Genomic DNA, 16118 nt, shown 5'->3' with positions numbered 1-16118 from the left:
TTTATTCTAAGGATTGTATTGTAAGTTTATAATCAACAAAGACAAACCCATCTGCCTTAGTTTCCCAAACGTCTCAGAATGAGAGCATGAAGTTGACATACAGTATGAGAGAGAAACTGGGGCTGTTACGTCACGCAGCAAAGTTTCAACAGAACCAAGATGGCGGAAGACAGCGGACCGAGGAATCGGCATTTCTCAGCAAAGAACCACAAGTGCCACAACTTTGATGAAGGTGACTATCTCATTTCATGTCGTGAATTATCAAAAACCCGTTCTTCAAAGTCATTGTGTTTCACTGTAAGTTTGAGTTTGTCTGTGTTTATTGACACGTTAAAAGTTAAAAAGCGGGACTTGAACTCGTGTTATTTCTGGTCACGGTCAAATTTGACCAGGTGTGAATCAATTCGCGCCCGAAAGCAGACCGCATATCCATTGAGAGCTGAAATAGAGAGTTTGACGAACATTTAGCTCTTGTTGACTCGCATTACTGGAATTAAAAGCCTCGTGAGACGCGCTTCAGAGAGTTGAGTTACCTGTCATTTTGACACCATAACGGTTTTATGAGTGAAATACACACTCTAAGCGCATGTTTATTGGTAAACTGTAGTGTTCTCGGTGAGTTCTTCGGTTATTTTTATGCTAGCTATTATTAGATGGCTTAATTTGCAACCGTCCAAACTTTGGAGCCAGGCTTTTTTTTCACGTCTTGCTTTGTCATGGCCGTTCAGTATGCGTTATGTGTTAAAATCCAATATATATATTGTTTGTGAGTGGAGATGTATTTGACAGTAATTTTAAATTATTTTAGTATTTCACTGAGTTCTGCAGTTGTTTTATGATTGACGTCCTCGTGCACGCGCGCAGAAACAAACCGGCACGATGTTTTCAAATATTTCGTACAGGAAAGTGTATCATACTCGCTTTAAGGAATCTTTTGTATTCATATTCATCTCCAAACGCTTTTTTTGGCACGAGTTGTGCGTTTTGTTTGCTCCCTTAAGCTTTAGGGTGGTGGATGTCCTGTATGCCTGTGTGTTCACTCTCAGAATTTACCAGGGTAATTTGCCATGTAAATTTACTTTACTTTGAGTTTCGCTGGTGTGTCTAGTAATCAACATCATACCATGTTGATTTACTGGACACAGGACAATTATATTAAGTTACTTTTTATCTGGGCAAACATATCAGGCAGTTAAAATCTGATAAGAAATTGATAGACATTTGCATGCAGGTAGTTATTGTGTTAGATAAAGGTCTGCCTGTCTGATTTGTACCTGTATGTCTCAAGTTAGTAGTCTGCATCAATGATATTGGGCCTTTCAATAGCTGATACCAATGTCTACTTTACCTGTGTTAGTTGCTCAAATTAATTTTCATTTTGGAATTAATTGGGAGGAAAAAATACATATGGCTGAAATATGCATGTTGGTAGCACTTTACAATAAGGTTTTGTTTATTAACATGAACTTTCAATAAACAATACTTCTACTGTATTTATTATTCTTAGTTAACAAGAAGTTTATGAGTGAGTCGTTAAAGGGATAGTTCACCCAAAAATTAGAATTTTGTCATCTACTCACCCTCAAATTGTTCCAAGCCTGTATGAGTTTCTTTCTTCTTTCTCTTTTTTTCTTTCTTGGTAACTAACTGTCTGGTGACCAACATTCTTCAAAGTATCTTCTCATACAGAAAGAAATTCATACAGGTTTGGAACAACTTGAGGGTGAGTAAATTATGACAAAATTCAAAATTTTGGGGTAAACTATCACTTAAAATCATTCATTCAAACTGATTAAAAATTAACATTCTCAACCTCTAATAAATTCCATGTTATTTTTTTTTATATGCTTAATATTCTCAATTTATCCAGAATCGAGCAGCTCTAATAATATATATATATATATATATATATATATAAATAGTGTGTGTATGTGTATATAAAGCAGTCTTGATTCTTGAACTGTCCCCTGTCCAGTGTGTCCTTGATGTGTGTTAACTCACTCTGACACTGCTTGACTCTGATCCGGTGGCTCAGTTCATCTGGCCGTGAGCCTGAAGAGACTAAAGTGAAGGGGAGAGGGTGTTTGTTTTGTGTTACATATGTCTTAACTAGAGGACAAAAATGACCAAATTTAGCCCTGTGGCCGAAGGGATCTAGGCTTATCACAGCTCATGGATAAAGTGCAAGGGGTTAGAACAGAGACCCACACACTCCTGGAATAGAAAGTGACCACAGTAATTAGCTGCTTGTTGAGTGCTAAAAAGCAAAGTTGCGAACGTCAGAAAACCCATGTCAGACCATCAAGTTCAGTATGTGGACTTTTCTTATTCATGCATGGCCAATATCCTTTTTTGGCCAATAACCCCTTGCACAACGTAAGCGAAGATGTACGATTACTTTTGACATTTTAAACGGTGACAAATTTAAAGCTGCCTTTTTTTATTATGTGTGTATATATACACACACACACACAACTAAGTATTCAAATTGTTTTTATTATTATTTTAGTATTATTTATATACTTTCATTGTTTTTATTAAAGGGTCACTCCACCCATTTGCATTAAGAGGTCCATTGTTAGACAACCAGTCATACTATTGAATGGTCGTGCAACATTCTTTCATTTTCCCCTGAGACGAGAGAAATCTACTATTTACCTTTTTCACTTCCTCCTACAATGACGCAAAAATCGTCATTTGACGTCATTGTAGGAGGAAGTGTAAAAAGGGGGGATTTCTGTATAGACTACAAGCACAAATTCCCACCCTTTCAAACCCGCCCATAGGGGGTTGGACCTAATGCGCTAACAGAGCTATCACAGATCAGTGGGTGGGACTTCACTTGCAGATACTGAAAGCAATATCAGCCATCTTGTTTATAAGCTAAGCTAACAAGCGCTGTGGAGATAGGAAGTTACGACAATGACGGAAGAAACTAAACATGATATGGAAGAAGAGGATTTTGAAATTCTGCTGCTCGAATCCGCTGTTCGTGGCTATCTTTACGAGCCCCAATATAGTGAAGAGCAGCTGAGGCTGATGGTGGAACAGGAGGCGGCTGCCTGTCGCGGACGAGGAGCCCGGGCTGGCTTGAGCTGGGCGGACTGCTGGTGCGTGTGCTCTCGCTGTGCGCTACGGACACAGATAGAGTCCGTCTGCTGCAGAGAATTTCAACAAGGCAGTTTCTCCTGGACGAAATCTCTGAATCAGACGACCACACGGACGTTTGTGTTGTGATGTGAACCATCCTAGTTTCGCCTGACTGAACATGCAGGTATCATGCAATAATTCACCATATAGAAAGAAATACAAACGAGTAATTCACTAATGAGTTTGCCAATGTAACGGGGTTCGTTGTTGTGGGAAGGAGGCTGGAACCGGCGAACATTTAAACGTTTTAATAGTAAAATAAACAAATACAAAACAAAAGTATAAGCCAGCTGGCCACACACAACAGAAACAAAACATAAAATCAGGCCTGTTCCTTTTGTGCTTCCGCTCCTCCGTGAGAGATATGAGACCGCTGCACAGGTGCCATTCATTATCACTCGCGTCGTCCTCTCACGTCCCTCGCCCTCGTCCTGCTCGCCACAACTAACTAGACATTTTTTGTGAAATGAATTTTAAACTCATTTGGCAGCTAGCCTTCTTGTAGACGGAAGAGCGATTTCTCTGATGTTTGCGCTGTTCTGGATTAGTGGGAGTGGCTTGCGGAGCTGTGCAACATGGTGCATTGTGGGAGTTGTTGTCTTACATACAAATGCGCCCCAAAGTTATTTTCTGTCTTTTCTCGGTCAAGAGGGCACCAAATTTAAAATTTCTTTTACATTTCGACTACATATATAACCCACTTTCAATAAAGATTAATGTTGAAATGGGTGGAGTGACCCTTTAATGTTTTGAATTAACTTTTATTTTTATATTTTGTTTTTATTTAAATTTTAGTTTAATTTAGTAATTTCTTTATCTGCGTTTGTCTTTATTTTACTGCTCGCGTTTTATTTTTTATTTCGTTTTAGTTTTTTTTTGTTAGTAATTTTAGTACTTCAACTTTAAATTTCAGTTTCTTATTTACATTTACTTTGTGTTTCACATACTATTTATATTTTATTATTTTACCTTTATTTCAATTAACAAAAATGTTTATGGTATTTTAGTTGTAGTTAATGATAATAACCCTAATGACTGTTTTTTTTTTTATCCTACAGATATGACCGGTGTTGAAGATGTACCATTGTGCCGGCCGGTTGAGGCGTTGAGCTCATTGGAGGAGTTCAGCTCTGACACTTATGGTGCGGCACCATGTGCTGTAGCAGAAGAGCTTGAGCCAGAGGAGGACCCGGTACCAGAGGGGGCTCGACCCATTCAAATTGTGATCGCTAACGAGGACGATCATAAGTTTGAGTTGGATGCTGTTGCTTTGGAAAAAATCCTGATGCAGGAACATGTCAAGGATCTCAACGTGGTTGTGGTGTCTGTGGCCGGTGCCTTCCGCAAGGGAAAGTCCTTCCTGCTGGATTTCATGCTACGTTACATGCACAATCAGGTTAGAACGAACCCCCTCTCAGTGATGTAAGCATATGGCTAGTTGACAAATGGACACAAATTAAAATTTTAGATTAAATGTGTATATTTGTAAATGAGAACTTATATATTTTTAGATGCTAAAATTGGTCATTGTTTTATTCCTTTTTTTTTCTCTTTTTTTTAATCTACTTTCAATTGATATAACTAGTGATGCGGCAAAATAAAAATTCTGGGCTAAAACCGAAAATTCAGGATACACTTGGCTGAAAACAAAAACGTTACGAAAATAACGTTTATTTAACAATCAGTTAAACAAATGTATTTAATAATCAACACTCAAATTGAACAAACTGAGTTGTACAAACATTTAAATGGCATATATATAATAACAGAAATATTTCTACTCCAATTTGTTGGTTAAATATAAGCATTTAAACAAGAAACTGTTATTTGTTTTCATGACAGATTTATTCAAGCATAAAATAATGACATCACTAACAGGTTAAGTAAATATGTAATGAAAATTTAATATAGTGCATATATTTATCAAAATGCTCTTCTCTAGAGATATTTTCTTTTCTAACTAACTAGTTTATGCTCATTGAATAGCTTCCAATATATAAACAGTATACAAGCTGTTCAAATTGTTGATGTTTCCCCCTTTTGAAACACTGATTGAGCGATTACATGAGACATGATACATTTCAGTAAGGTGTACTGTTTCTTTCAACATACCTTCTGATGTTCATTCATTTTTATTTCATGCTGTAAACAGGAAGAGATGATTGGTTCATGTGCGGCTTGAACTGAGGCGCTACAGTGATCTGTCACGGCATATGAAAGAGCGACAAAACGGCTTTTATTGTTTGAATTTCATAACAAAATGGACAGAATTTGAAAGTTGTGCATTGTTACTTTTAATAATGAAACAAAGTGTCAAAGCTTATTTGCCCTTATCTGTGAGGACTGTAAAATAACAGGTCATCTACCCTAATGCATTCAAATATCCAAGACATGAGAGCTCCAACACATCAGTTAAAAATGAGTCTACCTGAATCATTATTCCTGAGAACAAGTTCCTGATGACTCCTACCCTTGACATGTCTAAACGTGTGGGCTGCGTACTGCATGTTTAAAACCAGCTAGGTCACATGTGCGCGAGCATGTATGCTTTATTACGTGCATTTTGGGACATTCATATGAACAATCCCTTTTGTTTCTTTGTAGTCATCTGAGTCATGGATGGGAGGAGATGATGAGCCGTTGACTGGTTTCTCCTGGAGGGGAGGCTGTGAGAGAGAGACCACAGGAATCCAGGCCTGGAGTGAGGTGTTTGTTGTGGAAAAGGAAGATGGAACTAAGGTGAATGGTTTGCTCAGTTGAAGATATGTATTATGTCACTGTCAAGATATGTTGACTGTGTGATAAGACTAATCTATGTGTGTTCTTAGGTGGCTGTGCTGCTGGTGGACACTCAGGGAGCCTTTGACAGTCAGTCCACCATCAAAGACTGTGCCACTGTTTTTGCTCTAAGCACCATGACCAGCTCTGTGCAGGTATGTAGAAGCATGTTAGTGATGCACATGCATTAGTAAAGGTTGACATGACATGGGGCTTTGCCATACATCGTAGTCTATTATATTATGTGACCCAACAGCCTTGTTTGTTTTAGGTTTATAATCTTTCTCAGAATATCCAAGAAGATGATTTGCAGCATCTCCAGGTAGCAACTTTATTTATTGGTGTATGTTGTTTAGTGATGTGTTAATAGTGTAAGTGGGACAGTAACATCATGTGTCTTTTATAGCTTTTCACAGAATACGGTCGACTTGCAATGGAGGAGATCTATGAGAAACCATTTCAGGTAGAAAAGCTATTTCCATACTGAGTACTTGTCATGGACACAAATTAACCTGCGCTCAGGACAAAAAGTCCCACAGATGCCACAGATATTCAAAATGTTTCAGAGGCCACTTTAAAGCCATTATTGAAGAATCATATCATTTGTTTTGATGGATTGTATGGAATGTATTTGTGCTGTGTTCTCTGTGTATCTCAGGGGACAAAACTAGGCCCATTTTAGGAGGCCTTTAGCCCCCCCGAAATTTGCGATTTCCTTCAATAATATGTACTCTAATTCGTGATCGCCTCAGTCCCCTTTAAAACTCGTATGAAAACGGCGGCAGGCTTGGCTCCTCCCCGTATTTTAGTCCATGTTATTCAGCGTGTTCTTCAATCCGCAGCAGCGCGGCGCCAACGTCAGAAGCAGAGGACAAGGTGTGTGCATTTATTGATAGATTGTCATGACGTATATAACTAGTTCTTTGTCATAAATGCAGTTTACATAATATGATGCGGGAGCAATACAAGACGGTTTCCCATCCACTTTTTTTATTATTATTATTTTTTATGTATATAAATGTTCCTTTCATCTAAATGGCATGAGACTTTGTGAGACTTGTTTTTTTTTTTTTTTACGTTTTACTGCACAAATGGAAAGTTGAAAAAATAATATACTAAAAATAACAAAATCAAAACTTCGTAAGAGGGCATAATAGGACCCTTTTAATAATTCTATTCAGCAAGGACTTGATCAAAATTAAACTAAATTAAATTGATCAAAAGTGACATTAAACACATTGGGCATGTTACAAAAGATTGCTATAGTCTATTTCTCCTTAAGAATCCTTAAAATAATTCCACAACAATATCAAGCAGCACAACTGTTTTCAACGTTGATGATAAATGTTTCTTGAGCAGCAAATCAGCATATTAGTATGATTTCTGAAGGATCATGTGACACTGAAGACTGGAATAATAATGCTGAAAATTCAGCTTTGCATCGGGAATAAATTTCAGTTTAAAATATATTAAACTAGAAAAAAATATTTTAAACTGTAATATTTCATATTTTTTATCAAAAAATGCATTTTTGGTGAGCATAAAATATGTCCTTTTAAAAAAATAAAATAATTAAAGATTATTCACAAAGTCTAATGTGATTAAAACAGCACAATTATTTTCATACCAGAATAATTCACTATGAAATCTGAAAATGAGTATTTTTCCAGAATAATTTTTTGCAAATCAATATTTTCTTTATTCTCTGAAAAAAGTTTGAATGATAAATTGGGCATCGATTACACCATCATCAGTATTTGTGTTTTTCTAATTTTGTTGGTCTTGAGATTCACTTTTTTTTTTTTTTTTTTTTTTTTTTTTTTTTGCAGAAACTATTGTTTCTGATCAGAGACTGGTGTTTCCCTTACGAGCATAACTATGGGCTCAAAGGAGGGAATCACTTCTTGGAGAGGAGACTACAGGTGAGATGAAGCACAGAATAGATGAACACGGCATCAGCATGTTGAACGATTTGTGAATGTTTTATTTGTGCTATGCAGGTGAAGCAGAATCAACACGAAGAGCTGCAGAATGTTAGGAAGCATATTCACAGCTGTTTCTCCAGCATAGACTGCTTTCTGCTGCCACATCCAGGTCTGAAGGTGGCCACCAACCCTCACTTTGATGGCAGACTGAAAGGTCAGGACAGATTTCTCTCAGATACCGACATGCACATGAACGTCCAAACTCTAGGCTCATCATGAAGAACTTCTTTTATTTTTTTGCAGACATTGATGATGCGTTTAAGGAGGAGCTGCAGAATCTAGTGCCTTTACTGCTGGCACCAGAAAACTTGGTAGAGAAAGAGATCAGTGGAGCTAAAGTCACATGCAGAGACCTGCTGGAGTACTTCAAGGTCAGATTTGATTACTTTAGCTGCACTAACAGCTGTACAAATCAGATTAGCTGTAAATTGTGTCAGCATTTAAATCGAAGAGGCTCTATTCAAGTGTCCCTGTAGAATTTGTGTGGCAAATGATGCAAGTCTTTATTGATAATAAGTAGGGCTGGGATAAACGATTATTTTTGAAACGATTAATCTAGCGATTATTTTTTCAATGCATCGATTAATCTAACGATTCATTTTTCCAGTCCGATTCGATTTCGATTCGGTTATCGATTATCTCCCCATTAATTGACTAATAGCATTTTATACATGTTGATTTGCATATCTGAATGAAAAAACATGAATTCCTTAACATTGGAATATATGTTTATTGCTCTTAAAATTCCAAAATAAAAGACTATACAAGTGCAAAGTAATGCATTCTTAGTTAGAGGTAGCAATCAATAAAACTTTGAAGCCTTGAAAACACATAGGCCTAGCTTACTGAAAAAAGTGCATCTTGTAATTTTTCTTAAAGATGAAAATAATAACTTGATGTCTAGCATTCAATAAAAAAATTCTATAAATATTGAGTCTTCATTTTCTTTTCTGACATACATACCCTACTCCAGTTCTTGTTAAAACACACCAGACATGCAAATTATGTGCATTTTCTGCACTTTTTGGGTGAAATCATATTTATTTTGTCCATCAAAAGTGTGCTTTCACTTTAATTGAGCGTGAGCAGCAGCAAAGACTCGCGCTGCTCGCGCTGCTCCTGCTCCCGCTCCCGGTGTGAATGCACTCAATGATTAACATGCACGCCGGGGGGGAAAAAAAACCCGCACTCAGACATCCCAAGTCTCCCGGAAGTTCCGGGAGTCCCCTGCATATTGATAGCGTCTCCGCGTCTCCCTGATGCCCGCAAATTAGTTCAAATCTCCTAGAATCTAGAGCGCATGCGAGACCGAACATACTGCGCGCATAACATACATAGTGCGCGCACGGCAGAGAGCGAGAGACCTTGCGTGTGTCTCTCGCTCTCTCCCTCTCTGCCGTGCGCGCTATGTATGTTATGCGCACAGTATAGTCAACAATCCAGTCAGCTACTACTCTCCGGCGCCGCCATCTTTGTTTTGGTTCTGACGAATCGACGCACATATTTTTTGCGTCGACTTCATCGATGGCGTCGACTCGTTGTCCCAGCCCTAATAATAAGGCAAGAAACCTCAGTTTCATTAAAGGGTTAGTTTCAAAAATGTCATTTCTGTCATTAATTACTCACCCTCATGTCGTTGCAAACCCGAAAAAAAATAACGACTTCATTCAACAATTTCTTCTCTTCCTTTTTTTGAGCACAAATTGTATTCTCGTTGCTTCATAACATTAAGGTTAAACCACTGTAGTCACATGGACTATTTTTTGGAACAACATGAGGGTGAATAAATGATGACAGTGTTTTCATTTTTTGGGTGAACTAATCCTTTAAGTAAATGATTAATCACACTTAACAATTCTTATGTCAAGAAATATACACTCACCGGCCACTTTATTAGGTACCCCATGCTAGTAACGGGTTGGACCCCCTTTTGCCTTCAGAACTGCCTCAATTCTTCGTGGCATAGATTCAACAAGGTGCTGGAAGCATTCCTCAGGGACTTTGGTCCATATTGACATGATGGCATCACACAGTTGCCGCAGATTTGTCGGCTGCACATCCATGATGCGAATCTCCCGTTCCACCACATCCCAAAGATGCTCTATTGGGTTGAGATCTGGTGACTGTGGAGGCCATTTTAGTACAGTGAACTCATTGTCATGTTCAAGAAACCAATTTGAAATGATTAGAGCTTTGTGACATGGTGGAAGTAGCCATCAGAGGATGGGTACATGGTGGCCATAAAGGGATGGACATGGTCAGAAACAATGCTCAGGTAGGCCGTGGCATTTAAACGATGCCCAATTGGCACTAAGGGGCCTAAAGTGTGCCAAGAAAACATCCCCCACACCATTACACCACCACCACCAGCCTGCACAGTGGTAACAAGGCATGATGGTTCCATGTTCTCATTCTGTTTACGCCAAATTCTGACTCTAACATCTGAATGTCTCAACAGAAATCGAGACTCATCAAACCAGGCAACATTTTTCCAGTCTTCAACTGTTCAATTTTGGTGAGCTCTTGCAAATTGTAGCCTCTTTTTCCTATTTGTAGTGGAGATGAGTGGTACCCGGTGGAGTCTTCTGCTGTTGTAGCCCATCCGCCTCAAGGTTGTGCGTGTTGTGGCTTCACAAATGCTTTGCTGCATACCTCGGTTGTAACGAGTGGTTATTTCAGTCAAAGTTGCTCTTCTATCAGCTCGAACCAGTCTGGCCATTCTCCTCTGACCTCTGGCATCAACAAGGCATTTCCGCCCACAGAACTGCCGCTCACTGGATGTTTTTTCTTTTTCGGACCATTCTCTGTAAACCCTAGAGATGGTTGTGCGTGAAAATCCCAGTAGATTAGCAGTTTCTGAAATACTCAGACCAGCCCTTCTGGCACCAACAATCATGCCACGTTCAAAGTCACTCAAATCAACTTTCTTCCCCATACTGATGCTCGGTTTGAACTGCAGGAGATTGTCTTGACCATGTCTACATGCCTAAATGCACTGAGTTGCCGCCATGTGATTGGCTGCTTAGAAATTAAGTGTTAACGAGCAGTTGGACAGGTGTACCTAATAAAGTGGCCGGTGAGTGTAGTTCATTAGCATGACAGTGGCCTGTTTACAGCTGTCAAGCAACATGAATGCATTCATATAGACTTCAGTTGGTCTGAGGTCATAGGTGTGCCTTTTTTTACAGTGCCATTGAACATGCCTCATTCAATCAGGTTGTAGATCCATAACATGTTCTGCTTTATGAACATCCAGTAAAATACCCATGTTTATATTCCTTTGTTTGTAGGCGTATATCAAAATCTATCAAGGGGAAGAGCTTCCACATCCTAAATCCATGGTGCAGGTAGGTTCCTCTCCATCTTTAAAGTCACCTATAGTACTGTTAAAAAGTTTTGGGATTGTAACAAATCTCTCTCTCTCTATATATATATATATATTTATATATTTGATAAAAAATACTGTAATAATTTTGAAAACAGTTGTGCTGCTTAATATTTTTGTGGAAACCATAAAACATTTTTTCCCCCTGGATTCTTTGATGTATACTAAGTTCAAAAGAACAGCGTTCTCAAAAAAAACAAAATCCTACTGACCCCAAAACATGGTTGTTTATATGGAAGGTATTAAATGCTCACTGTGCCTCTTTTACTCAGGCAACTGCTGAAGCGAACAACTTGACAGCTGTCGCTGGAGCGAAAGACACTTATAACAGAGCCATGGAGCAGGTAGAGTTACTTTGAGACACTATTATTTCTTCTATTTGACAGCATACATGGAGACAAAAAGGAGTGCGAGTAAATGCATCCTGCATATCAAGTGCATTCAGTCAAGATTCTTCACTACTAAATGGATCATAGATGGAGAGGGACCTAAATTCTATTTAAATATAGCAGGATCATGACGTGAGATGAGCTAGCCTATATAACTGAAAATAACTTGAGGCCATTGCACTAAAATAGTAGGTTTGGCCTAGATAACTCAAAGAAAATGCCTGTTATGGTTTAGTTAAATCTACGCCGGGTGATTAGATAGATCAGGAAATGTGCCTGAGCTTATAATTTTGTTGTGTGTGTCACAGGTATGTGGAGGAGACAAACCATACATCGCCCCAGTTGACCTCCAGCGCTATCACGAAGAGTTTAAGAAAACCTCCGTTGAGAAGTTTTGTGCTGTGAAGAAAATGGGCGGTGTGGAGTTCTGTCAGCGCTACCAGCAGCAGTTAGAGGCGGAGCTGGATGAAGCGTACACAAATTTTGTGAAACACAATGAAAGCAAGAACATTTTCTATGCGGCGAGAACTCCGGCCACTCTGTTTGCTGTCATGTTTGTCACCTACATGGTCTCCACTGTAACAGGTTTCATTGGTTTATCAGTAATCGCGGCTCTGGCCAGTCTTGTGATGGGTGTGGCTCTGCTCTCGTTGTGTGCCTGGGCGTATGTCAGATACTCAGGAGAGTATCGGGAAGTGGGCGTGGCTATAGACCTCATAGCAGAGGCCCTGTGGGAACAGGTGAGTTATGCTTCCACATGTTGGTTGGGTCCATTCTACGTTCTCTTCACTGCCCCACACGTTGTTGTTTCAGTTGCTTTCCGGTCTTCTTTTGTGTTCATCTCATCATAAATCATTCTCTTTTAGTCTTGTCATAACCCATGTTTCTAAAGGTGAGACTGTAATCTCACTCCCCATTTCCTGGAAACTCCTAGCATTTTTCTAAGCCCCCCCCCCCCCTTAGATAATGTGAGGCCCATCAAGCTCCTCTTTAGTTTAGTTTACTAATAGAGTTCAGGGAATAGAGGTTCCTCCAATAAAAATTTTGTCATAGGGCCGATGAATTTTAGAGCCAGTCCTGATTCTAATGCCTGATTTGCATCCGGTGTTCTACTGGGAGTGTCTAGATAGGGCTTGATTTATATGTGAATCTACATTATTCTCATATGTTATATACACTATGAAGTGCTTTTGATTTCTGCTTTGTTCTGGGTTTAGACTAAAATACTATATTTGACCCTGGGCCACAAAACCAGTCATAAGTCGCACAGGTATATTTGTGGCAATAACCAACAATACATTGTATGGGTCAAAATTATAGATTTTAATTTTAGACCCAAAAATCATTAGGATATTAAGTAAAGATCATGTTCCATGAAGATATTTAGTAAATTTCCTACCGTAAATGTATATATATATATAAAAAAAAAATGTGTGGATGCAGCAACATCGAGGACTTCATAAAGGCTTATTTGTTCAGCTTTCAGATCATTGACACTTATGACTGATTTTGTGGTCCAGGGTCACATATAGAATTTAGCATTTAAATTGGTTTTATTTATGTATTATTACTATAAGTCTTGCTTTGTTAAAAACATAGTTCATTATCCCGTTAACAAGGGACACACGTTATTCCACACCCATAAGATCTTCGAAAAAGAAATGAAAATATTTTAAATGAAACTTGAGAGATTTTTGTCCCTCTATTGAAAGTGCATTTCACCAAAATTTAAAAATAATCCATATATGAATGTATCATTTTATATGATAAACAAGATTCATTTTAGGCTTTTATTCGCATACAAGCATTGGTCAACATGCATAGATCACATCAAATATGGTAAACGGAAGCTCGAATGTGTTTGCTTGATGTGCAAGAACGCAATGAGGCTTGTGCTTGTTTCCGGCAAGCACATTTAAAGGGCTAGTTCAAATTATCCAATAATTTACTCACCCTCAAGCCATCCTAGGTGTATATGACTTTCTACTTTTAGCCAAACACAATAAGATTTTTATTAAAAAATATCCTGGCTCTTCCAAGCTCCAAGCACATCCATCCATCATAAAAGTAATCCATACGGCTCCGGGGGGTTTGATAAAGGCCTTCTGAAGTGAAATGGTGTGTTTTTGTTAGAAAAATATGCATATTTATAACTTTATAAACTATAATCACTGGATTACTTTACTGCCTGCTTCAAAAATTCAGGCTCTATTCACTCCCATTATAAAGCTTGGAAGAGCCAAAATTTTATTATAAAAAAAAAAATCTGATTGTGTTTGGCTTAAAGAAAAAAGTCATATCCTGGGAGTATATGACTTTCTTCTTTAAGCCAAACACAATCAGAGTTTTTTTTTAGTTTTTTTATAATAAAATTTTGGCTCTTCCAAGCTTTATAATGGGAGTAAAGTATGGGGTAATTGACATTCAACTAACCCTTTAAGCTTTCCACAAGAGCAAACCTTATTGATTCTTAAGATTCATCATTTTGAAGATGAATGAAAGTTGTAAGAATTTGAACAAACCCATAACCTTAAGTCCAGGGTTCTCATAATACCAGAAAATATATTGAAGGTAATACAATCTCATAACTTAATAAAATGTATTCAAGTCATGGACATTTTTTAGTAGTAAATATAATTTTTTTCTACATATGCTTAACTCTTATTTCATCAGTTAATATTAAAAAAAATCTTACATTTTATACAGTAATTGAGGCAAGGTTACTTAAAGTAATTGGACTGGTCAATGTTTGCCTGGTGGTTGTTAAGGTAAAAAAATTCCAATAGATTTACATATTTTGGGACTTGTTGGTGGACTCCTTTTGACTTTGACCTGTAAACAACCACCCTGAACTCCCTAGCAAGCAACCATTTGGCAACAGGCTAAAAATGTTCAGAAAGCACTGTTGACATTTTCTTTAGAAAATCTAAAAATCTAGTCCTTAATGTTAATGTTTTCTCTTCTTTGTTCATTCTAGGTGCTGAAGCCACTTACTGAGCAATACATGGAAGAAAATGTCCGACAGACTGTTGTGAACTCTATAAGAGCCACGCTTACAGATCAGGTGACACAAGCTACGAAGTTGAAGACCAACTGACAGTTTGCTGTGCCTTATCTGCCTAGTGTTTGAACAATCTGCTTTTATGTTGTGTAGTTTTTTTTGTTGATGTTTGGTCATGTAGACTCTAACCAAAGTTTACAGCATAATTTACCCTGACCAATATCCACACCACCAATATGACGCTGTTAACGGCAAGGAACATCATTACAAATGTTTATCAATTCAGGTTTAAGTCAGCAGATATACATGCAGCTTTGGATTTCTCTTGGTTTGAGGGATTATCAGGGAAGCACTACAACTGTTTTATAATCTGAAAGGTAATTTAAAAACTAGATGTTAAATCCCTTATATGCTTAACGGTTTAATTACTGCTCTCAGTGGATGAACTGTAGCATTTTCAATTTAGCCTTCTACCACATCCAGTTACTCCGTGTGAAAACATACCAGCTTTTTTGCTGGGGTTTTTTTTTTTTTGTGAGATTTTTAGTGCTTTTAAGGAATGCTGAAGTTGTAAATCCATCCAAGTCACTGCTCTACTGGGCCTCTTTCTGTACAGTGTCGTTTTAGACTGTATCATAGCCTCATGCATGTAAATGAGTATGAATATCAGCTGTAGATCATCAGAGGATGTTTCGAGATGTGTATGAATGTGATCTATTTGCCTTTTGTTGTACTTCTCTAAGATCAGAGCCCCTTTCATTTGTGTCTTCTGACCTATTGGAGTGCTCATGAGATGACTTGATTTGTCAGTCTTTTAAGGTTATGCCATTTAATTTATTTTTTAAACAATTAAAATATTTAAAATTGCTGTGTCTGACTCCTTCAGTATTGTTGTCTGCATTGTTGCCTGAACGTCTTGCAGTACAAATACATTTTCATCTCAAATGGAACTGGAAATCAAACAACTGTAAACCTGATAGCATTTGTGCCTTATAAAAAAAAACATTACTGGTGTGCATCTTGACAAAACAATGGCATTGACATGTTTTAAGATATCAGTGCAAATTGCTTTCAGTTTAAACAGCTCAAACATGCATTTTAGTCTGGGACTAGGCTTAACCTTGTCTGTGAAACCAGGGATAATGTATTATGAGTATGTTATACTTTTAACTATTAACCTAGATAAATAAATTCCAAGTAAGTATTGTTTATGGTTCATAATGCATGAACTAATTCAACCTTATTGTAAAGTATTAACTATATAAACTTATTAAAGTTTTGCTCAAAAATCAGATATTTTTATGTTCTTATTTTATACAGCTAAGTTTCACCAAAACATGCTGGACTTTACAAGTGTTGCATCTCACCAGAGTGATAAAAGCAGCTTTTGTGCTGCAGCTCTAACGTTACAGCCATTCAAGCAGAACTGG

At 37.8% G+C, this 16118-nt stretch overlaps 1 protein-coding gene across 2 annotated transcripts; it reads left to right on the top strand.

Moving 5' to 3' along the window:
• The first annotated feature begins 120 nt into the window (after window positions 1-120).
• On the top strand, window positions 121-15566 carry atl2 (atlastin GTPase 2). 2 transcript variants are annotated; one of them, XM_056248214.1, is made up of 13 exons: window positions 121-232; window positions 4209-4546; window positions 5755-5889; window positions 5979-6083; window positions 6200-6250; window positions 6335-6391; window positions 7758-7850; window positions 7929-8067; window positions 8157-8284; window positions 11204-11260; window positions 11571-11642; window positions 11996-12427; window positions 14665-15566. In XM_056248214.1, the coding sequence occupies exons 1-13, from the start codon at window positions 160-162 to the stop codon at window positions 14782-14784; spliced, it is 1800 nt and encodes a 599-aa protein (XP_056104189.1). In that variant the 5' UTR covers window positions 121-159; the 3' UTR covers window positions 14785-15566. The 2 variants fall into 2 exon arrangements, with proteins under 2 accessions (XP_056104189.1, XP_056104190.1); XM_056248215.1 differs by having other exon boundaries at window positions 139-221; window positions 4207-4546.
• The last annotated feature ends 552 nt before the right edge of the window (window positions 15567-16118 follow it).

This window comes from Rhinichthys klamathensis, unplaced genomic scaffold (assembly GCF_029890125.1).
Source record: "Rhinichthys klamathensis goyatoka isolate OS25496 unplaced genomic scaffold, OSU_Roscu_1.1 h1tg000053l_1, whole genome shotgun sequence".
NCBI lineage: Eukaryota > Metazoa > Chordata > Actinopteri > Cypriniformes > Leuciscidae > Rhinichthys > Rhinichthys klamathensis.
The sequence above is the reverse complement of the archived record's forward strand: the minus strand, read 5'-3'. Positions and strand labels throughout refer to the sequence as shown.

Bases quoted from the DNA above. Each gene is read 5' to 3' on its own strand.
- atl2 (XM_056248214.1), top strand. From the start codon at position 160: ATGGCGGAAGACAGCGGACCGAGGAATCGGCATTTCTCAGCAAAGAAC. The intron at 6,251-6,334 runs GTAGCAACTTTA...TGTCTTTTATAG, and splicing joins ATGATTTGCAGCATCTCCAG to CTTTTCACAGAATACGGTCG. The intron at 11,643-11,995 runs GTAGAGTTACTT...TGTGTGTCACAG, and splicing joins ATAACAGAGCCATGGAGCAG to GTATGTGGAGGAGACAAACC.